The sequence below is a fragment of the Cydia fagiglandana genome, chromosome Z (assembly GCF_963556715.1).
Source record: "Cydia fagiglandana chromosome Z, ilCydFagi1.1, whole genome shotgun sequence".
Lineage (NCBI taxonomy): Eukaryota > Metazoa > Arthropoda > Insecta > Lepidoptera > Tortricidae > Cydia > Cydia fagiglandana.
Genome location: NC_085959.1, coordinates 22,776,089 through 22,800,008, shown reverse-complemented (window position 1 = coordinate 22,800,008; position 23,920 = coordinate 22,776,089). Strand labels below are relative to the sequence as shown.

Sequence of the window (23,920 nt, the reverse complement as noted above, 5' to 3'; positions counted from 1 at the left end):
TTTTTTGATGATTTTTTTATAACTGTGGTCGGACTGCAAAAACTGACTGGTTATGGTGAGGCCGACCAAGACACGTCAACAGGTTTATTTTAGCTATTATAATCTGTTTTTTTCGTTCTATTTTTCGATGAGGTAAATTGTAGGGATTCTAGCTGTCACGTGGTACCACAAATTTGGTCGAACTGCAAAAACTGCCAGGCTAAGGTGAGGCCGACCAAGCCATACGTCAATAGGTTTATTTTAGCTATTATAATCCGTTTTTTTCATCCTATAGGTAAATTGTAGCTGTCACGTGGTACCACAAATTTGGTTGGACTGCAAAAACTCGTAGCCTGGCAGCAAAAACTGCCAATTCTATTTCTTGATGAGGTAAATTGTAGCTCTCACGTGGTACCACAAATTTGATCGACCCAATCGCCAATCGGCCGGCCAATACAGGATTTGGCCGACCATTTTTTTTTACTGTCCTCAAAGGCAGCTATCGTACCATACAAGTTTCATACGATTTTTCGATAGGTCTTTTTCATGTTTTTTTTTATAAATTTGGTCGGACTGCAAAAGCTGTCAGGTTAAGGTGAGGCCGACCAAGACATACGTCAACAATTCTATTTTGCTATGAGGTAAATTGTAGGTGTCATGTGGTCCAATAAATCTGGTCGGACTGCAAAAACTGCCAGGCTAAGGTGAGGCCGACCACTTTTTTTTTACTGTCCCCAAGGTAAGGTATCCTACCATACAAGTTTAATTCCATTTTTCGATGAGGTATTTTTTTGATGTTTTTTTGTCCAACGTTTTTGCCATTTGTACAAAATCTGCCAGGTTAAGCCTAGGCCGACCAAGTGCGTTGGAAGGTACTAAATGTCAGGTACCTCTACAGGGTAGGTATATTCTATTTTTTGATCAGGTTTGTTTCATGCAGCCGGCAACCGGATTAGTCCTAGAACTCTTATAGTATAACTTAGAAATCTAAATGAAAGTTCAAATAGCGTTAATAAAAGTTGATTTATGACATTATTTGTTTCATTTATGTGTTCAATACAAAAGTGTCCATTAATGGATGTTCATAATTGGGTCCATGTCCATGACTGGGTGTCCATTACTGAATTTTTGATGTCCATCAATGGTGATTTCGTAAATTTCAATTTATATATTTTTTATTAATTATGTCTTAAACATACAGAATTTTTGGTTTTGTTTAAATGTTCCTCATGTATTTGAGTGCCGAAAAAAAAATCACCATTTTTGTATCGTCAAAAAACATCCCATTTTTAAACGAAATTCTAATTTAGTGCGCTTAACATGTCCATGATTGGTGCCGTCACTCTATAACAAATAAAAAAACCCTTAGGTCCAAATGTATTTGGTCTATTCTTCGTTCCATTTCATAATTTTCTAAATTATTAATCTTGTTCATTACAATTTTTTATTTTCGTGGTCGAAATATATACTTATACGAGTGTAAAATTACGCCGAAATAAGCGACTCTGTCAGTAATACAGAAAAAAGCTGTACTATAGCTGCCATTTATTCGTTTAGTTTTATAATACTCTTACAGACAGAAGTTATACAACTACTATTCTTATAGGAGAGTAAAATTATGCCATAAGAAATAGCTTTAAAACGGGGTTGACAGATACATTTGTACAGCTACAAGTGCCAAGTGATACTACAATACAGCCTGTATACAGCTCTTACCATAAAATTAGCTTGTAGTGTTTCACAACACTTAAAGTTTTAAAACGGAGTTGACAGATACTTTTATACAGCTAAAAGTGCCAAGTGTTACTACAATACAGCCTGTATACAGCTTTTACGATAAAATTAGCTTGTAGTGTTTCACAACACTTTTAGTTTTATAGTAGATTTTCTTTATTCTGATAAAGAACCCCATGATTCCGCAGAATCCTTTATAATGATTTTATACAGCTTGAGCTGTATAATGTCGGTAAAATACCTTTTATACAGCTTAAATCTTTTCTGACACTCTTATACGTCTCTTAAATCACTCTAAGTTCTAAATTGGCTGGTATATTGATGTTGCCGACACTTCCATGCTACTTGGGTGGTCCTGGGTTCGAATCCCAGTAAGGGCATTTATTTGTATGATGATACAGATATTTGTTCCTGAGTCATGGGTGTGTTCTATGTATTTAAGTATTTGTATATTATATATATCGTTGTCTGAGTACCCACAACACAAGCCTTCTTGAGATTACTGTGGGGCTTAGTCAATCTGTGTAAGAATGTCCTATAATATTCATTATTATTATTATTTGTCTGTCTTTCCATATCTCGGGACCATGGGGTCCCGGACCTTTGGGAGGCGTGCGTGGGGCCGAAGCCAACAGCGCAGAGGCCCTTTAAGACAAATTAATCTAAAGGCAAGGGATACACGTGGCGGATACCATCCCCGAACGCACAATGTGATACATCCGGAGATGGTCCCCGCCAGGTGCAAAGACTATTGCAGTGCAGCACTTTTGTGCTGCGATGGGAACTAAGGTCATTGGGCTATAGATTTGAAAGTTGGATGGACTGGAGATCGGGCTATGGGAGGAGACTAGCAGACACCTGCCGTGACAATCAGTCTCAAAATTGTATAAGACAGGTGGTGACTCGCCAACTCATTGAGTGGGCCCCGCAATGGCCGCACGCACAGTGCGACAACAGGGCAACACTTTGGAGTGGCTATGAGGTTGTCGAGAGGTGAGTCTGCGGTAGCCAGATCCCGGTAATCCGTTCAGCAGGCCGCCGGCGTTATGACATTTTACACTTCCAACCTGGAGCATAGGTCCCGCTCTTGCGACTCCACTCTGGCCGGCCAGTCAAGGCAAGCACAGAGGCGAGGGCCAGATGAAAGTGCCCTCTGGAATAGGGGTCCGCGGTGTCGCCACTCACCGTCAGCTCGCCACAAGCTGCCCCCGCGGGGTTATTATTATTATTATTTATTATGACACGCACGCGACCAAGTATTTTACGGCACTTGATGCCTTAGAGTCGTTCGCTACGCTCGAGATTCAAATTAGAATTTTACACTTACTGATTATTACTCTAAACTAGCAGTAGCAAAATACTCGTATGGAGTGTAGAAGTATACCTTCCATATAGCAAAAATTAAAAGTTGTAGTTTTAAGTGATTTGTAATAAATACTCATTGTGCATTTTTATCGAAATTCAGGCCAATTAACACACAAAAAAATATATAATAGTTTGACGCATATATGATTTTCAATATGTCACATCGTTATACAATGCCATTTAAAAAATGCAGTTAAATTAAAACCTAATTCATTCGCTACCTAAAACATGGCATATAGTTAACAAATAGTCATAAATTCTAAAATTTATTATTATCGACAATATTTTAGATCTTACACTTAAATAAAAATGAGATTTTCGTAATGAGTGACAAAAATGAACAAAATGATCCTAGTAAGAAAGGAAAGGTGGAATGTGATCCCATAAAACGAACTTTTGATGGCTGCAATCCACCCGTGAAGAACATTACACATCCGTTGGTAAGGCTTTGAATATGTATATAAGTAGATAATAATAATAATAGTTTAGCCTATATACGTCCCACTGCTGGGCACAGGCCTCCTCTCAAGCATGAGAGGGTTTGGGCTATAGTCCCCACGTTAGCCCACTGCGGATTGGGGACTTCACATACACCTTTGAATTTCTTCGCAGATGTATGCAGGTTTCGTCACGATGTTTTCCTTCACCGAAAAGCTAATGGTAAATTTCAAATGATATTTCGTACATAAGTTCCGAAAAACTCATTGGTACGAGCCAGGACTTGAACCCGCGACCTCCGGATTGAAAGTCAGGCGTCATATCCACTCGGCCACCAACGCTCCTTCGGCTATAAGTACATATGTAGTTATAAAACACGTTCGTCGTGAGTAAATACATCCAAAAGACTTTCCAAAGGATAGTACCTAATAGCTACCTCGCTATTAGTAATAGCTACCGATTGTAAACTACCTATATCGTTGCCTTGATTTCAGAGGTACTACGAATTCACTCGTGATGAAATCAAAGTTCTAGAAGAATGCGATAAAGAGAGCTTTTATCGTCGGTGCCTTCCTTTCAGCACTCTTTTTGCCACAGCTACTTACACTGCAGTCAAATATGGTGAGTGGGATTTTTATAATGACGACCGGTCTGGCCTAGTTTGTAGTGACCGTGCCTGCGAAGCCGATGGTCCTGGGTTCGAATTGGGATTCAAATAAATGCCCTTACGAGTGTAAGGGCATTTTTTTGTGTGAAAAACACTTTTTTTTCCCTGAGTCATGGGTGTTTTCCAAGTGTTTTCTATGTATATAAGTATGTATTTATCTATATAAGTATGCAAATCGTCGCCTAGCAGCCATAGTACAAGCTTTGCTTAGTTTGGAGCAAGGTTGATTTGTGTAAGATGACCCCTAATATTTATTTATTATTTATTTATTTTACTTCGTGTTTGCGGTTAAAGTCTATTTCAATAGAACTTGCTAACTATGTAAACAAACCGCCATATTGAAATTGTCTCTGAATGATCAATTTACTAGTGATGGGCAAGACTCATACTTACTACTTTACTAATGTCAAACCATATCGAATAATAAAATACCAAAAGTAAAAAACAAGTAGTTACTTATTTTTAATTTGTTTAATCACGATCAGAAGACAAATTAGTACTTAAGAATGATGTATTGATGTATTTTATAACCGTGGCGGTAGGTACAGAGCGTGAGTTGGGTAGTGTGTAGCGGGTTTATATTACAAACTTTAGTCACAACACTACCCATCATAGACAATTGTAGAATTTAAAAGAAACAAAACCGCCATTCCATCAGGTCCTAATAACCTAACTTATGAAACCATTTTAAACCTTTAATTAAATATCCAAGATACAGTTACATATTTATGTATTTTACGGAACGGGCCGTTTCAATAGTGTATATGTGTATGGTTTCAATGGTATTTGATGAGGTGGTGTGAAAATTCAAAGAGAAACAGTGATAAAATAAAATTACGTTGTTTGTTTACATAGTTAGCAAGTTCTATTGGAATAGACTTTACTTCAAGAATGTTGCAAAATCTACCTACTCGGTAGTGGATATTTGGTTCATTCAGGTTAGTTTTTAATGTTATATTCAGACAATAAACCTTATTTCATAATGACTTCATATTTAGTTTCGGACATGCAGAGTCCGTAGCAAATAAAAAAAATAATTAGAAAAGTAATAAGCACTAGTTCTCAGAAACCGAACTTTATACACATGCCTATATAACAGCTACTATCGTACAGGTATCTAATTATTGTAAAATGGTAATATGAACTAAACGTAGACTTAAAGCAGAGAAATAGTAGGTAGGTATATTTATATTTATTAAAAATACCTACACTACAGTTTGATTATCCCAATTTGGATTATTTTTAATGTTACCTATTTCTCTTTAGGTAAGTACTATATAATATGTTGCAGAAAAAGTGTCTCAAGATTTTTATTTCCAGACGTTTACCATTTTTCATACACTTATTTGTATGACGATAACGGAATAGAAGGAACAAAAAATGCATGGAAACCTTAGGACACTTTTTTTTAACAACGTCGTGATTCTGAAAATATAATTAGGCATATTTTAAGATAGGTACACAATTAAGATTTGAACCCGAGCAATGCCGAGCCGAACGGAGCCGAGAATGCCCGGAAATATCAGTTTCGCGCCCCTGGTTAAAATCAATAGATGTCTTAAAATAAGAATTGGCAGGAACAAACGCCAAGAAAACTTTCATAGAAGTAAGAACGAATAAAAATAAAGTCAATTACTTACTAGTGCGCAGCAAACCTAGGTACGCTTTAATTCGAAAATATTTGCAATATGATCTTGATCGTATGACATTGTGAGAACGGGAATTTTGCAGATATATTTATTCTTCTGCTGCTGACTGTCCACCAGTTTATATTTTTTGTAAATAATGCCGTTTGTATGTATTCATGCCAATGTTATTTATACCTACATTTTGACATCCAAACGTTCCTTCCAATTCTTTCTTGCTTCTTTGAATGTTATCTTATTTTAGGATGGCTGAAGAGAAACCAGCATTTTGGAGCGTTCCCTAAAACGCTGGTTGCGTTTGTGATCGGGCACTTCTGCGGGCGCTACGCGTTCGTCCCGCTGTGCGAGGAGAAGCTGCTAGCCCTGCCCGCCAACAGTTACCTCGGGAACGTGATGCGCCAACATTATTGCGAGCGCCTGCAGCAAGAGACTAAAAATCAGAAAAAAAAATGATTCGAGCAGGTGGTGGAGAATAGCTTTTTCGTGTTTTAAATTATTAATTTATTATTTATTTTATTACTACCGATTTCTGTGATTCTATTAAAATGTGACGTTTCTGTTTCGAAATACTCAATAAAACAGGATATGAAATGGTGTACCATTGCCTTAAGGCGCGGTGTGTAGTAAAATGCGCTTTTTTGTAAACATATTTACAGACTTTTACAAGGATTTCATGCTTTATTTTCTAGTATGTATAACTTTAGTCCTTGAACTACGTTATTGCTTGTCAGAAACACAACGGCTCATTATTTTCTCGATAGAATCTTAAGTTGAAAACATGCTTAAAGCTGTCTTTTGATCCATATTTTAGAAGTACTACGACGAAAATGGATATGAAACTTACCTCATTCGATAGCTTTTAAGTAAATCTTCGTTATTGCTGGTCCTTTTATCGATACGTTAATCTTTTCATTCATAATTTTATGAATTCAACTTTTGCCTACTAAATTACACCCTACGCGGCAATACCTTGCGCCCATTCCCCGCGCCAGTACGCCCGTGGCCACTGCCAGCGTCGGACCTATGCTAGTTTAGTGGACGTTTCATAAAATGGGTAATCACTGTATAAATATGCAAATAATGTTATACACACAATGTTTTTCAACATGCTTACGAAGAAAAGCAAAATGATTCTTAATTACTGTGACATTTCAGACATTCGCCCATCATATTGTCATTTTATAACAAGTTGGGAAGCAAAGGCACACACCCATCTAACCAATCCGGAATTCAGTCACGATTGATAAATTGTGTAAACATATTTTATTAAAGGCTATTAAATTAATCAAATTTAATCATTTTTAAACATATGTGTACGGATTTCAAATACATATGTGGGAGTGTTTAGTGTATGGTTACCACCATCATTTCACCGCTTTTAGTTTCCGAGTTACCTACATGCGTTTTAAGGGAAGTGGTCGAAAAATGCCTAAAATGGTTTTCTGTTTAATATTGGGTAAGGTAGATTGCATGTAGCGGAGATGAGAATGATGAGATGGATGTGTGGCGTGACGAGAATGGATAGGATTAGGAATGAATATATAAGAGGAAGCCTGAAAGTTGCACCCATAACAGAAAAAGTAAGGGCAAATCGCCTAGCGTGGTACGGCCATGTGATGCGGAGGGATGAAAGTCATGTGACGCGAAAGGTATTACGAATGAATGTGGAGGGAAGTACGAGGAAAGGAAAACCGAGGAAAAGATGGATGGACTGTGTGAGAGATGATATGAAACGAATGCAAGTGAATGATGAAATGACGGGCGACAGAGAGGTGTGGAAGTGAAAGACATGCTGCGCCGACCCCAAGTGAATGGGACAAGGGCAAGAGAATGATGAATGATGATTGGGTAAGGTAGAAGTACTAGTGCTCGACGCTGCACTAGTATTCGACATGGGTATAGTGTGTAGCTTCCAAATAGAACTCGACGGCTAATCCTTTTGTTAAGTAAAACCGCTAATGCCACGTGCTACAACCTTCTTCTTTCCCCTGCCCTTATCCCACCACCTGCATAAAAAATACGTACTTCAGTTACTGAATGCCGGCGAGTCGAACGCTACAGAACCAGTCTAAAATGTGTCATCGAGATGCGTAACAAAGGCGCGTTATCGGAGAGCGCACCTACACTGGTTTTTTTAGCGTTGGCTTAGCCCACGCTCAGGTGCCGAATAAAATAATTAAGACCCTTTTTTGCAGGTAAGTAGCACGTGCGGTTTTACTTAACAATAGACAATAGGATTAGCCGTTGAGCTCTAATTGAAAGCTACACACTATACTTTATGTCAATGTAATATAGGTTAAATTTGAACGGCGACGATCTTTCTGTATTCAAATTTAATTCTTGTCACTTTGACATAAAGTGCCCGTGTCGAATACTAGTGCAGCGTTGAGCACTGGTACTTCTACCTTATTTCCGCCAAGTCCGTACCGTGCTATATGGAAATTTATTCCAAAAAATGCTGTTTTTATATACCACACTGGTGGCAAGCAAGCATACGACCCGCATTCACCATAGCCTATGGACGCCTGCAGCTACGGGGATGCGACACATCATGCAAATGTTGATTGATTTTATATAAAATAAAAGTCCTAATATATAAAATAAGCTTTCATAAGTAATAGTTACTGATTTTTAAAAAGCGCTATTCAATTAAAAGACATGTCAAGATCGCTTACCTTCTTTCAAGTACTTTCTAATGCTAAAAAAACGAACTACAGTATTCTTCCTTATTTTCAATACCTACTTGCCCGAAATTGACTCCTGGAATTAGACCAAGTCTACGACGATTTTGATTGCACACGCAGTGCAAGTGTTAATCATAATTTCATAAAGGTTTGTCGTTCAAAATAACACTTGCACTGCGTGTGCAATCAAAATCGTTGCAGAATTTTCTTGGTCTAACTCTATTATATTTTTAAGGTAAGTAAGTACTAATTTCTGCCTCATAATAATAGGGTATAATTTGATTAGTTTCTTAGTTTGTCGGGGTATACTCTCATATTGTATATAATTTCATTAAATACTCATTAAAATACGAATTTGCTAATAAACCTTATTCGATATTAATTGCCGGAAAAAATCCCGGAACTGACAAATCAGAATATTCAGAATACCGATGGCGCCAGAATAAGGACGTAGACGTGCTGCGCGAGAATGGTGCGGCGGGGCGCGCGGGGCGCCCGCCCGCCTGTTCTACCACTCGTCTGCTTCACCCCCTCGGAAACGTAAAACTCCAATATAAGAGCGCCTTAAGTACTTATAGCATAACGCCAATGTTTAGCATCCGAAAACAATTGACTACTCCATACATTTCACTCAACTAAGCAAAATGTCTGTATGTTTTCTCTTGAGACCGATTTTATATTATTTGCCTCTATATCAATTACCTAGTTTTTTAATAAATATAGGGATGAATTGAGGGAGAGGCAAGATGCTCTAATGCAGCGGTCTGCAACCAGCGGCCCGCGGGCCGCATGCGGCACGCGAACCTCTCACACGCGGCCAGCGAGCCTCCCTGGCTATTTTGTATGTAATATTGACAAATGACAAAGTCTGATAGAGTCATAAATATTATCATGTGGCCCTCGGGTGCTAAAAGGTAGCCGACCGCTGCTCTAATGGAACTTTCAGTACTAGAAAAAGCATTATTGTTGTTTGTCTTTGTCACGGTCTCACATCTCTTTAATTCCCCATCGTAAATTTATATAGTACCAGCGACCCACCCCGCTCGCACGGGTTAACAAATTACACACAAACCTTCCTCAAGAATCATTCTGTCGATAGGTGAAAACCGCATGAAAATACGTTCAGTAGTTTTTGAGTTTATCGCGAACATACAAACACACAAACAGACAGACGCTGCGGGGGACTGGTGATAGTGATGGTTTATGGTGGGTAACAAATAGTCCGACCAAATTACGTATTGTCAAAAATGTTAAACGTTTTAACTTAATTTTGTCGCATTGCGTATAGTCTGTCCCTCACGGGCGCATGCGTATAGGCAGTGGCGGTACTTCCATACAAGCCCAAAAGCCGGGCTTGCCTTAGTTGCCTTACCAAAATTACGTAGTGATAAGATCAATAATCAATATAGATTATTTTTAAACCGCGCGCCAAATGAACCCGTATTATTAAATTCAAGCCACAGCGCGCGGACCGCGGCGCCAGCGTGTTGCAAAATTTTGCCGTGGCGCCTCCTCCGCGCGAAAGAAATCAGGCGTAGGATGAATATCTGCTGAGAATTCAGCTATCCTGCTCGCACTCGTCGGATTGCGGTTGCAAGCCGACGAGTGCGAGCTTGCTTTTTCGTCCCGCTCTAGGCGGTCTAAGCCTACAAACGCCATAGAACGATGTAATTATTTGTTGGTATGTATAGCAATTTTCTAAGGCGATTTAAGCCGAGCTTTTGGTGTGAAGTTAGCTGCATAAGTTCACACGGGCACGCGTTTACTTCAAGTGTATTATTATTTAGTCGAGTCGAAAGTAACGAAAGGTCAATTTATTTAAGTGAATTTGAATTAAGTAGTGAATGTGGATTTGTTCGTTTGTTGTGACGTTTATAAGTGTTAACAATGGATGAAGTTGTTCCTTGTGACGGTATGAGATGCGTCCACGTATTACTCAACGAAAGCAAGGTAAAATCGTTAAACTTTGTAGAAAAACGGGATATATAGTAGTGGACCCTATAATGGACGTGGAACCAGTAATGGGACAAAAAAACATAATTCCTCTAAAATAAGTATCTAAAAGTAGTTTATAAACATTGGCTGTATATTATAATAAATAAGAGTCCTAGAGCTGTTTCAGTTTGAAGTTTTATTAAATTTGGTTGTTTTTTAAGAAATTGGCGTCAACCTAAAAGTTGTCGTGTCACTGAAAAAAAATACCACTACGAATTCTTAACAACTTCGCTAAGAGAGGTGAGTTAATTTATTAAATTTTAATTAATTAATACTTGATGAAAACTAGAATGTGTTTTGTTAATTGCATTTACCATGAAATAAGGTATACAACACACTATATTGTGACTCCACAGATGTAAAAAAATAGTGGTATTTGGCCCAATCCCATTATAGGAGCTGTAAAACTGCGTACCTCCTATGATGGGACAAATGACAGAATGATGCTTGCTATGCCATAATTTCATGTTTAAACAATACAGAAATAAAATGTAGTTAAGAAATATGTCAATCAGGAGGTATTCTCGGACTTCGGATAAATTAATATCGTTTTTCCAAACTTTTATTTAACTTGCCCTGTTAGTTAGTGTGGGTCCAATCTTGGTAGCTGAATTTGAGCCACTTTTCGATTTCCGATTCAGTTGAAATTTTGTGTAAGTACGTAATTAAGTATGCAAATCGGATGATAATGCAATATTATGATAACATGGACCTGATCTGGTGATGGAGACAGGAGGTGGCCATGGGAACTTTATCGCAATAAACCCTAACTAATTGTGTTTGGGTATATTAGAATTGTCTCGATGGATCTAATACAATAATAATTTTTATATAATATTTTATACTGATAGAGCAATGTCCATTATAGGGGGCCCATTACTGGATCCACGTCCATTACCGGGGGCCCATTACTGGAACTTTGGTGTCCATGACTGGAGAAAAAAAGCATAGTTTTAATTTGTTAAATATGTGGAAACTAATTGCAGTATCTTTGATACAACACGCCTAAAATATGAAAGACGGATAGGACTTTCATCTTTTAACACGCTAAGCGGTAGACCATTCACATGTATAAGGGAAATATCATAAATACTCCAAATTTCCTCTTAAATGTCCCATGACTGGTGCTGTTACTATATATCATTTCCGCGCCAAAACCAACACCCGACTTGTGTATTCTCAGATAAGTCATTCGCATTAAGAGAAAATTTTGTACGGCCGTTTACAAAACACAAGGATTGTTGGTTTACTCCAATTAAGGCGTAATTAGAGTGACAGAGGAAGAAACATGCAATTTGCAAATTTCAGTGTACGCGGTAGGCCCTCTGATCATCATCATCATCATCATTATATCAGCCAGAAGACGTCCACTGCTGGACATAGGGCTCCCCCAAAGAGTGACACAATGTCCGGTCGTGCGCCACCCGCATCCAGCGGACTCCCGCGACCTTCACCAGGTCATCAGTCCACCTTGTGGGCCCTCTGATATGTTTGTAAAATTCTATCTAGTAGTTATGGTAGTACCTATTATGCCCTGTGCTGTGCGCTATGATAGCTCGCCGCGATACGCTAGCAAATTCATTTGAGTCCAAAGAGTGAGATTGGACATTTATTACGAAAACATATCTTTCAGCTTGCCTTACTCCGAAACCCTAGGCACGCCACTGCGTATAGGGAACGTGCACGTTGGAGGGTCTACCCTCTTTGGGTCTACCATCTGGTGGCCTGAATCGGAAACATATATGTACACATATGTACAGTCAACTGTAAAAATATGGGTGTAGGCAACTTATTAAAATATATGTCCCATAGTTCTTAATTTGCTGACATAAGAACTATGGGACATATTTTTGAGATGATTTGTGCACCCATATTTTTACAGTTGACTGTACATTGCTAAAGCAAGTGCTACCATCTACCGTTCTCGTCGGTACGTTTCCATGTGCGTAGGCTACATCCGAAGCATAAGCGACACATTTACGCCTCGCGCCAAAAATCTGAGGGGTCTTATGCTGCCCCCTATGGGGTCTAATATCTCATCTTTAAAATACTACAGGTCTATAATTAACTATATTCTATAAGTAGTAGTCTGACAAACCAATTTTTTCTGTAACCATAGAGTAAAGAAAAAAATGGTTGATTGTAAAGTCGGTTTACGGACGATAATTTTGCGTGATAACGTCATAAGAAAACTATACCATGACATTAGGTAAGCATGTCGAGATTGTCGGGTCATGGTCAATGCAGGATTCCGTAAGTATAGTTGCCCGTCCATCACATTTAGCATGTCGAGCACTAGTACGATTACCTTACTACATCGCATCCCAGCTTTAAAATTGAATGTTATTACTAAGACAAGGCATGAACGTTACATAGAGTCAGACTCAGACCAAGAATAGTCTGCAGCGGATTTGATAGCCTACGCAGTGCAAGTGTTATATTAAACGTCAAACTTCTATGAAATTATGGCGTATAAATGACACTTGCACTGCGTGGGCTATCAAATCCACTGCAGACTTTTTTTTGGGCCGACTCTAATTCAAATTCCTTGACTTTACATGATCATTGATGACTTGTCTATAATTCGTTTTTTTTAGCATTAGAAAAAAAGTAAGCAATCTTAACGTGCCTTTTTATTGAAAAACACTTTTGAAAATAAGTCACAGAAAATGTATAACAGTTATAAATCAATATCATATACGATTATTTACATTCTTCTGCTTTCATAAGGAATAGTTAGTAATTTTTAAGAAGCGCTTTTCTATAAAAAGACACGTCAAGATTGTTTACTTACCTCTTTCCTAATGTACCTACGAACGTAACGAATATAGCAATATACTTGCTATATTCGTTGCTATATAGCAATATAATTGTAGCTATATGTATATATATATATATATATATATATACATATAGCTACAAACGTCCATAAATCCATCTTAAGGTGACAGTCCATTTCCAACGACAGCTGCACTACTGTTCATTTTACTATGGAAATTGACAATGACAGCGTCGCGTTCAGTACCGGTAGTGCAGCTGCGGTTAGAAATGGAATGATACCATTATGCGTTTTAACCAGTGAAGAGTCACTAGCCACGGACCACGGACTCATGCTATTCCATATTTTTCTACATTATTAGCGACACGCCCCGGCTTCGCACAGGTTAACAAATTATACACCTAAACCTTCCTCAAGAATTATTGATAGGTGAAACAGTATGAAAATCCGTTCAGTACCTTTTGAGTTTATCGCGACAATAAGTACAAACATTCAAACAGACAGACGCGGCGGGGTACTTTGTGTTATAAGGTGTAGTAAAGTCACATTACACCTACATTTTAATACAATAAATATCGTTTTGATTAACCATAAACTTATTCGACGCTCCTCTGATATAAACCGCGAATAAACTTAACAAGCCTTGTACGCCCGTACAAAGTTATCGCGTCGAGCGTCGAGCGTCGAGCTGACGTAGTTGTACGCAGTATGTAACAGATGGCGCTTTTTTGCTGACATGAAGATCGCAACAAGCAATTCGTATGCATGCGCTCATCCATAGTTTATATCTATGCCTAATATGTATTGCCAGGGCCCAGTTTTATAAAGTTACAAGTTACAGGTTACAAGAGTACAGGCTACAGGCACCTGTAATGCACTGTGTACGGCTACAGGTGTTTTATAAATACACATAGATAATTACAGTTGTAAAGCACCACGGTCAATCTCGATTACATGTGAAATTTACAGGTGCGAAGGACATCACTATTTAAAAAAAATGTCTGTCATAGAATTCATAGATACTCTGTGCTCTACTAAATGCTGTGTTATTGTTTGCTGTTAAGTATTGGAAAAATGGCCAGAAATGAACGAGAAATCGAGTGGTTGAGAGCGGTGTTTGATGCCAAGGATATACTTTTCGGGCCGTTTTCAGATTCAGATTAAGTTAGATTTCATGAAATATTTACCTAATAAGAAAATAACATGTAAATAGTTATATCTATGGGTACCCAGGCCAAACACTTGCTTGAATCAGAATCACAATTGGGTGTAGGTACAAATAACTTGATCTCAGTCGCCTTTCTGCTCATGAGAGATTTAATAATAGCATAGCAACCTAATTAGTATCTACCATAGATATAAACTATGGATGAGCGCATGCATATGAATTGCCCGTTGCGATCTTCATGTCAGCAAAAAAGCGCCATCTGTTACACACTGCGTACAACTACGTGAGCTCGACTCTCGCGATAACTTTGTACGGGCGTACAAGGCTTGTTAAGTTTATTCGCGGTTTATATCAGAAGAGCGTCGATTAAGTTTATGGTTAATCAAAATTATTTGTTGTATTTGTTGGCGTTGTTTGATATCCGTGTCGTCGACACTGACGCTCCTTCTTACCTCTCAAGACCCGTGACATCTGCACTAAAATCAGCTGAAGACGAAAAACAGAGAAAATATTCCACGGCCTGTGAAATGCGACATGCAACTTTCACACCACTTGTAACATCTGTTGACAGCGTCTATGCACCCCAAATGTCCTCCGTTATAAAACATATGGCAGAAACCATATCTCAACGTTGGAACCGATCTCTAAGTACTGTACTGGGCTGGCTGAGATGCAGGATCAGTAACGCCGTTATACGTGCCACCACCATGTGCATCCGAGGCACACGCCACCGGTTTAAGTCCCCCGCCTGGTGGCTTGGGTTCGACGACGGTGCCGCCCTTCCACACATCGACTGAAACCCCTTTTCTACCCTACCTACATATGTCTTAACCTAACCCTTTGCCTATGTATTACTTATGATTCTCGTAATAAATGCTTTAGTTAACATATTTATTGTATTAAAATGGGCGAACTTATCCTTATAAGTTTCCGTTCTTCTACGTTATTTCGTGATGTCATTATCGTCTCAGGTGGCAATGCAATATTTTAAACATTCGCGCAGTGCGGTGTGCCGCCCTGTGTAAGCCGGCTCTGTCAAGGTCGACAAGTTGGCCGAGCTACTAGCTACAGCAGTACAGTTCGATAAGTACCTCCCGAGCTTTCGCGAGTAAAATGCGGCGAACAACTATTTCTGTTAGTTTCTTGCTTGCAAAACAGGTAGAGTAAAAAAGAAGGAAACAGCAATACAAACTAACTATTTTGGCTCAGTGATCCAAAGAGAATCTTGGCCTCCGAAACGAGAGCGTGCCACCTGTCCACAAATATGATGCAAAAATATAAGTAGGTAATGGAAAGTATTAAATACAGCGATGTGAATTAATCGGTGTTTGAAAATGCGCGCTTTGTTTCTAGCGCTCACCTGTTAATTTTTTTTGAGTTTTACCTACAGTTAATTAAAAACTTTAACCTGACAAGAATTAATATACTAGGTACCTAAGTCAACGAATAAAACAATAACAAATACTTGATCTTGTTATTTCGAATGTTTTTAATAATTATGTAAAAGAAACGGGAACAAACTCTGTAAGACAGACAATAGGTACTTTAATTTCGGTAATTATATCCGGTAGGTAATCAACTAATCATATTTAAGTAAATTTACCTATACAAATCACGCAGTATGCATTTCTACTTCATAATAACTTCCAAAGAGAAATGACGTCCTTACAAGGTTAATGCATTAGCGCTATGACGTACGAGCGAACATTAGTTGCTCGTGAGAATGAAATAAAATTATCGTTTAAAATTGGTTTTAAGCAATAAATAAACCTAATTGGAAATTACTTACCGATGATATGAGATCCCATTTTTTTTCTTATACTTCCTATAATGGTTTTTGCACCCTTTTACAACGCAATAAGGCATTTTTGTGTTATGCTGCGTGACAACTTTCTACTGCGCAATTCGCCACACGACTGAGCGCCGGGGTGTGATAAATGCAAATATCACACCCATGTAGCGGCCCCCTTTTTAGTGCTCGTTAGCCGCGTCCTTACGAAGTAATATATATGTCCATGATATTAGGTATATGGATCACGGACTTGTGGAGAATTTTCATCGGTTCTGGACTGGGAACGGGTTAATAATAACAAAATACTATGTGAGGCAAACACACTAGTATGTAAAATGTGGTCCAGTTAAAAAAAAAAGATACTTAGGCATAATGGATGCGGCCTTAGTCTCGCCGAAAGGACAATGAAAAAAAACATCAACGTCACTGTCAATAGTGTCAACCTCAAAGTCTGAAAGTGGTGTGATCATTGCGGCATAAGAAAATAGTTGCTTAATGATTGTATAAGTGTTGAATAACATAGGAATGCGATGAATGATCCAAATGTATTCGGGTACCAACCAGATGGATCAGGACAACAGCTGACTCCTACGCCGCCGGGCCAGCGGCAGAATTCACCGTTACAAGTAAGGACAGACTGATTTCATAATATTTCGTTGAAATGGCCACATGAAGAAAGGTTTTCATAAAAAATATTTAATATTATCATTTCGTACGGTTGTAGGGGTCGTACAAGTTCACCGCTGATGAGCTTCGAGTCCTGGGGCAGTGCAATCGCGAGAGTTTTTACCAGCGGTCGCTGCCCCTCGGCACTTCACTCGGTGTGACCACTTACATCGCTATCCAGAAAGGTTTGTACATTATCGTAAGAGCCACCACACTAGCGTCTTTTGCGGCGTCTAGTCAGCGTTATGGAAAATCGTATGCTGCGCAGTTGCGCCGAAGTTGCGTCGAGCAGCAGTCATAGAGTTGGTTAAACGCCGACGTTCGGAAGACGCTAGTGTAGGTGGCCCTAAGGGTGTACGGTGTATGACTACCAGAATTATTGTTTAAAAAATTGTATGGTGACTCATTTTTCATTATATCTTTATAAAAATATTTTTTTATTATCCATACCATTTTGTCTTCCGAAAATGTATTTATTATTAAGATATTTATGCTTTATGAGCTATAGCTTCTATAAGTTTACAACAACATACTTAATATCTTGTTAGAATAAGCCTTATTTGTTTACATTGGTCTAGTCTGTGCGGAAAGAGAAGAGTCATAGAATGTATTGGTTACTATATAATCCACAACTCTTCTCTTTCCGCACTCTCTCAGACTCTATCAGACGTATACATAGTCAAGGATTCCAAAGGACCTCAAGTATCCAAGTGGCCATCTTTGACAATATAGTCAAGTTTCAGGCTTTGAGGTTATTTTGAATATATGTTTTTGACTTTTATGTGCCTTACTGTATAGAATTGTTGTTGCTCCTGCTACTGGTTTTCCATACAAAGTCAGTCCCAGAACCTGGAATGATGGGTTCTCACCGTAAAATTTCAGTCCCAAGAGCATTCTCTAATAATATAGTCTACTTATTTTTAATTTGCATAAGACTCCTTTGTTGGTAGTAAGTAGTAACAAATAGGTACTAAGAAAGACATTTTGTGAGAAATTAAGGCATTAGCACTGTAAAAATGATTGAGTATAATGCAACTTAGTAAATAAAATACAATTTTAACTGTAGTCTTAATTTTAAATTGGCTCATGCATATTTTCGGTCTGGCGGGCTGCTGCAATCTGTAATTTTAAAAAGTTTGATTTAAGTAGGAAAGTTTTGGTTGTGATTTTTTACTGTCTAAATATTTATGGTTTCGAAAAGTTGAAAAGTTATTAAATATGCATAATAATACGGTATTATTGTATAATTTTTGAATAACATAAATGATAATTGCTATGCTGCTCTGCGAAAAGAAATTGATATGTATTGCCATTAATTAACATACCTGTACTTAGTGATATTAGAGACGTCTGGTAAGATTGTGAATTTTGAAATATGTCCAAAATTTGAAGCAAAACTGGCTTTTATTCTTTACTATTTAGGGATGTATCATTTTAAAGTTATTGTTTGTTTGATGTTGAGAAGATGCACTGCCATAACATAAGTTTACAACTAGTAATCATGTGTATCTGTAAATATGATGAAAGATATATTTACTTACTGACATTTTTCAGAACAACTTTGTGCCCCAATTATAGTCACCATAATGTTTTGTTATTATGTTTGCACTTGACTTGACTTTGCTGAATGAGGTGATGATACCACTTTTCCCCATTATATGTACAAGCTTTTATTTAATTTGCCCTCTTAGTATGTTTGCATGAATGTTTGACTGGGTCAAATCTTGGAAGCTAATTTGACCCACTTCCCGGTTTCCCATTGAGCTAAAATTTTGCATACATATGTAAGTCGAGTAACATTGCAATATTATGGTACCATTGAGCTGATCTGATGATGGAGACTGAAAGTGGCCATGGCAACTCTGTGATAAAATAACTCAACCTATTGTTTGCGGTTTTTGGCATCGTCTCGAAGCGTATTAGTTGCCTGTGAAAAGAATATATAGTAGTCGGCAATAAAAGCTTGTATCAAAAATGAAAGTTTTGCAAAGAATATAGTCAGTTATTTGGTATCTTTTACTGCCATACTTATTCAATCCATTCATTGCTGTAAAATTGACAATTGTAATAATTAATTGAATCAAGAATGTTTTATAAATGATTGTAATTAGTATATGTTTATTTTTACTTGCATTGTAACCACATTTCCACCTTAAATAATTAAGCCTGTAATTTGCATCTAGTAGATAAGTCTATTTATTAGGCAGTAAGCATCCCCAATAAATTAAAATAAAATATCAAATTACTGTGAAAATATGATGTCTAGAGTGGTGCCGCCACACTTTGTTGCTGCCATGTTGGTGCAGATTGAGTAAGTCTAAATGTTAGGTCTCAGGTCATAAGTCATTTGGTTGCGAAAGATAGGGTGTACATAGGATGTTACAGTTCATAGATAGTTGAGTAAGCCAAGCTCCCTTGTCACACAGTGATATGCAAATTTCAAATTTTATGCGTTATACTTAATAAACATGCGCTTATCTATTGTAGCTGTCGAGGCTTTGCGAAATTCCATGTTATTCCGTAAATATGACGACCGGTCTGGCCTAGTGGGTAGTGACCCTGCCTATCACGCCGATGGTCCCAGGTTCGAATCCTGGTAAGGGCATTAATATATGTATGATGATGATGAGACAGATATTTGTTCCTGAGTCATGGTTGTTTTCTACGTATTTAAGTATCAGTATATATATTATATATATCGTTTTCTGAGTACACAAAACAAGCTTTCTTGAGCTTACTGTGGGACTTAGTCAATTTGTGTAAAAATGTCCTAGATAACATATTTATCTATTTATTTAAATTAATAGAAGATAATATTTGTTACCTTAAAGTAAAGGCAATTACTTAATGAAATGTACCTATCAAATGGCAATCACAGTCATGCTCCCAGATCAAGTTCAGTTCAACATTGACAACACAGCTAATTGTAAATATTTTTTCATTGCAGGATATTTCAAACCAAATGCCCGGTTTGGAGCTATTCCTAAAATATCATTTGCGGTGTTGGTTGGTTACTTTGTTGGGAAGCTATCTTACCAAGAGGCATGTGCTGAAAAACTGATGGCCTTACCAGGGAGCTACATTGGACAACTCCTCCGTGAAAAAAAGCAAGGGAGGGTAGGCGGGTAAGAATATGCCACCGATAATCGTAACTCCATATACGTTTATTAATTATTATACAGTCCATTGTCCATCAATTCATTATTTATTTGCTTGCATTGAATATAAATCTTGAAACACTATTTTTCTCTTATTAGAATCTAAGGAGCTCGTGATTCTGAGTAGAAATAGCATAATAAATTATAAATAAATAAAAAGTATTGTGTGAAACAATCTATGAAGTGAGTGAGTAAGTTCACGGGTGAGAAGACAACAACGCATATACAGTGGATAACGCGCAGCCTACAAGCTTGGCAAAAAAAGAGTAGAATTTAAAAAGTGGCAACACTGTAGTGTCGTCCCGTTTTCTTATATAATATATTGGTTTAAAAGGGACGACACTACAGTATTGCCACTTTTTAAATTCTACTCTTTTTTTGCCGAGCTGTACCGCATGGGTTGCTTACATGCCGCTTGCCCGCATTTGTCTGTGGAAATTACACGAGCATATTCCCCATACAACATGGAGAACGTTCTCGAGAACGGCACAACTATCTCACACTCTGTAGGAGAGGATCAACGCACGCTGATGACGCAGATTTACGCAGATGGCGCTGCAATCGTATAAAACTTTTCGTACCCAGTTGGTACTATTATAATCTGCATTCCAGACATTCAAAGTCACTTAGGTAACCCATTCAGTGCTAATCACGACGCTATATCGTTTCTCTTCTACCATCATCATTGTTTTTTCATTTTTGTCTGTACACAAGGAAAGTGCAAACCTTTGTTATCGTATCGGCTAAGGCGAAGCACTACATAGCAGTGATTGAGTTGACATCACAGATAAATGTTGATAAATGGATTGTCTCATTTGTTTACGATAGCAAAAACTCGAATTGGCCTGTATTATCATCTTAATTTTCATGTGGTAACAGTTCGCACACAATGCGACCAGAACATTTTCAGTATATAACTAAGTGTGGTCGTCCCTATATTATGTTTATAAAATTTAATTTAATTATGTAACTACTTGAAATTCATAGGCTGGTATGATATACTGTTAACGTATTTTCTCCGTCATAATTTTAGAGGTGGAAACATACAGAACCCTCCGAGCATGTTCGGCGCCGGCCCCAACGACATCTACTCGGACGCGGGCCCCGGCAGCTCGCTGGACCTGGACACCGACCGCCCGGTCTTCAGCGACGACTCTTATCGCCCCGATAATGAAGGTCAGATTCTTATGACATGTCTAAAGTTAGACCAAAGTCTGTAGCGATTTTGATGGCCCCACGCAGTGCAAGTGCTATTTATACGTCAATATTTCATAGAAATTTGACGTTTAAAATAAAACTGTCACTGCGTGGGCTATCAAAGTCGCTGCAGATTTTTCTTAGTCTAACTCTAACACTCCACTCCCTCGGATGAAAAATGTAATTTTTAGGCATAAGGTAGATGTCCGAGGGCATGTCACTGTCCCGGTACTAACATGTCACGTCATTACTTCATTAGAAGTAAAGCTGATATAGGGTGTTATCTATTGCAGCACTGGGGCGTTTTATTTAGGTACATATGTATGTTTATATTACATTAAAGTCAAGACTAATATTGAAATATATTGTATCATATTGAACAATTCGAACGTTGTATATTCTACCACGAATACGGGTTGTTACCGCTGCTATACTTAGGGGGTGTAACCCACGATTACGATTACGATTAGAAAATCACGCGTTTCTTCGAGTTACCTTGGTGTCGAGCCCGTATTAGTGATAATAGTTTATATACGTGACAGAGATGCTTACGTAGGCACAGAATAAATAATAGTACTAGGTACAGAAGACTCACGTCTCTCTAACAAAACGCGTCTGTTACGATCAGCACAGATCTAGCTAGCTAGATCTAGCTAGAGAGCTAGGTGGCGACAGCGTCACGCGCGGCTTATGGCTTTCCCCAAAATTGGGGTGGAACGGATGTGCCTACTTTTAGGTACCTGTAGCAAAGCGACGAAATCGTGGAGTGAGCCACGCCTGACGTAGGCGAATAATCGATGTAGGTAGATTTATTTTTAGAAAGTCGATGATGATTTCTTATTACTGGAAATTAAACACACTCGTTTCTGTCTTGTCGTAATTTGAGGATAACCTACATATTGTAGATTAAATAGCGATATTTTCTTTTGCAGAGAAGTTAAAAAAGGATAAACAAAAACCGTGAAAATTGGTCATTTTAGGTGGAGGTTTCCCCTCGTTGGGCCCGGACAGCAAGCGCCCTGCTCTCTCTTACGATGACCTCAGGCGCAGGAACCGCGGCGAGTACACCGAGGCTAGGCAAGACCCGTACAGGTAACATGTTTAACTAATTAATTTTCTACTCGTACTTTTTTGATTTACACGTCTATTCTAAACTCATCAACGTTATAAATTGCCACGGCGTTACTTCTGACCTACATCCTTCATCCGAGACTTCTGGTGAAGAGAGAGTACCATTCTACTTCATTCCAGATAATATTAGACTTTAGAAGATCACTCGAGTCAGAGATTCTGAATCTTTTTTGTGAAGTTGTAGCGGCTGGTAACAGCAAAGAAACATATTCGATCGACACAATGTAAACGAATACAAAAGCAAATAGGCTACATTCCTACTAGTTAAATCTGGACCCCTATTCGACAAGCGACGTTTGACGTATCGTGTTGATCTCCCGTTGATGTGGAAAAAATCATAAGTTCTCGAATACGTACAATGTCAAAATTTGACATTAACAATCCACAGTTAGGGTGACAAGCAAACCAAACCGAACCACCCTTAATTTAGAGTTGAGTTTCGGTTGTACTAAATGATATTATCCACCGTTGATGCAATCAACACTCAGTATGCGATAAAATCAACTGTTGATTTGACGTGGATGCGAAATCTGACAGTTGTACATGTCGAATTTGGCCCCAGCTTATTTTTTAGAACTGTCAAAACGATTTGCTAATATGGAATTTATATGAAAACGAATATAGTGACGTCACGGTAAACTCACCTACTTTTTATATTACAGTCCGATTTATTAAATAAAATTTGTGTTTAAAAATAGCTGCTATCTATGTTTTTCTAATAATTATCTGATGCTATATTTCGTGCACGGTTTGAAATAATTTATTTTAGTACAAACATCCCTATTGAAGACAGCGTAGTAATGACACCTGATAGTGACCGTTTTGTTAATCTACAACTGAGTCGCTTAACTTCAAACTTGGATAGGGTGGTATTTCATCTGTCCGATATATGTCATTGCATCTCATTCTCTTCATAGCCATAAAGCAAAATGTGAGTTAAAATACAAATTGGACAGATGAAATACCACTCTTAAATCCACTCCCAGTAGGTACCTAACCTACTTACTGGGACCTGGAACCTATAGAGTACTAATGGTAGAGTGGATTTATAGTTTAAAGTAAATCGACTCAATTAGACTATTGTTTTTTTTAATTAAAATGTAAAATTCGCTAAAATGATTGGTGAATAAATTGGTCACAAATATTTACATCTTTTATATTTTATTAACCGTTTATAAGGCATATGCAAAATTTACATATATGTATATATTTCCCTCAGCCTTGTCTCACTGATACTTATGCGAACAAGTCTGAGCGAAATGACTGTTACTGGTTGAATGATATCCTAAAAATTGAACTATGAAGAACCATTTTTCCTATCTCTAATCCTATCTAGAATTAAGTGTATAAGCCAATAGTCAGTCCATTGACTGTATGTGTGTTTCTGTGTATTTCAGAGTGGACCCGAACACAGTGCCGCCAATAACTCGCGCGGCCCCGGTGACCGACGCGCCGCCGCCCGCGCCGCGCCACACCAACCAGTACGGCGACGTTATGGATTAGCACAATGGCATTTATACC

General features: G+C 38.1%; 1 protein-coding gene across 2 annotated transcripts; it reads left to right on the top strand.

Moving 5' to 3' along the window:
• Positions 1 to 3,322: 3,322 nt before the first annotated feature.
• Positions 3,323 to 23,909, top strand: LOC134679014 (OCIA domain-containing protein 1). 2 transcript variants are annotated; one of them, XM_063537813.1, is made up of 6 exons: positions 3,323 to 3,518; positions 4,011 to 4,137; positions 19,861 to 20,038; positions 21,105 to 21,247; positions 22,249 to 22,360; positions 23,797 to 23,909. In XM_063537813.1, the coding sequence occupies exons 1-6, from the start codon at positions 3,402 to 3,404 to the stop codon at positions 23,900 to 23,902; spliced, it is 783 nt and encodes a 260-aa protein (XP_063393883.1). In that variant the 5' UTR covers positions 3,323 to 3,401; the 3' UTR covers positions 23,903 to 23,909. The 2 variants fall into 2 exon arrangements, with proteins under 2 accessions (XP_063393883.1, XP_063393884.1); XM_063537814.1 differs by lacking the exons at positions 3,323 to 3,518; positions 4,011 to 4,137 and adding exons at positions 16,696 to 16,873; positions 16,972 to 17,098.
• The last annotated feature ends 11 nt before the right edge of the window (positions 23,910 to 23,920 follow it).

What these genes read in the sequence shown, in the direction of transcription:
- LOC134679014 (XM_063537813.1), top strand. Translation starts at nt 3,402, where the DNA reads ATGAGTGACAAAAATGAACAAAATGATCCTAGTAAGAAAGGAAAGGTG. An exon ending in AAGCAAGGGAGGGTAGGCGG is followed by an intron (nt 20,039 to 21,104) that starts GTAAGAATATGC and finishes TCATAATTTTAG; the next exon opens with AGGTGGAAACATACAGAACC. An exon ending in TTATCGCCCCGATAATGAAG is followed by an intron (nt 21,248 to 22,248) that starts GTCAGATTCTTA and finishes TGGTCATTTTAG; the next exon opens with GTGGAGGTTTCCCCTCGTTG.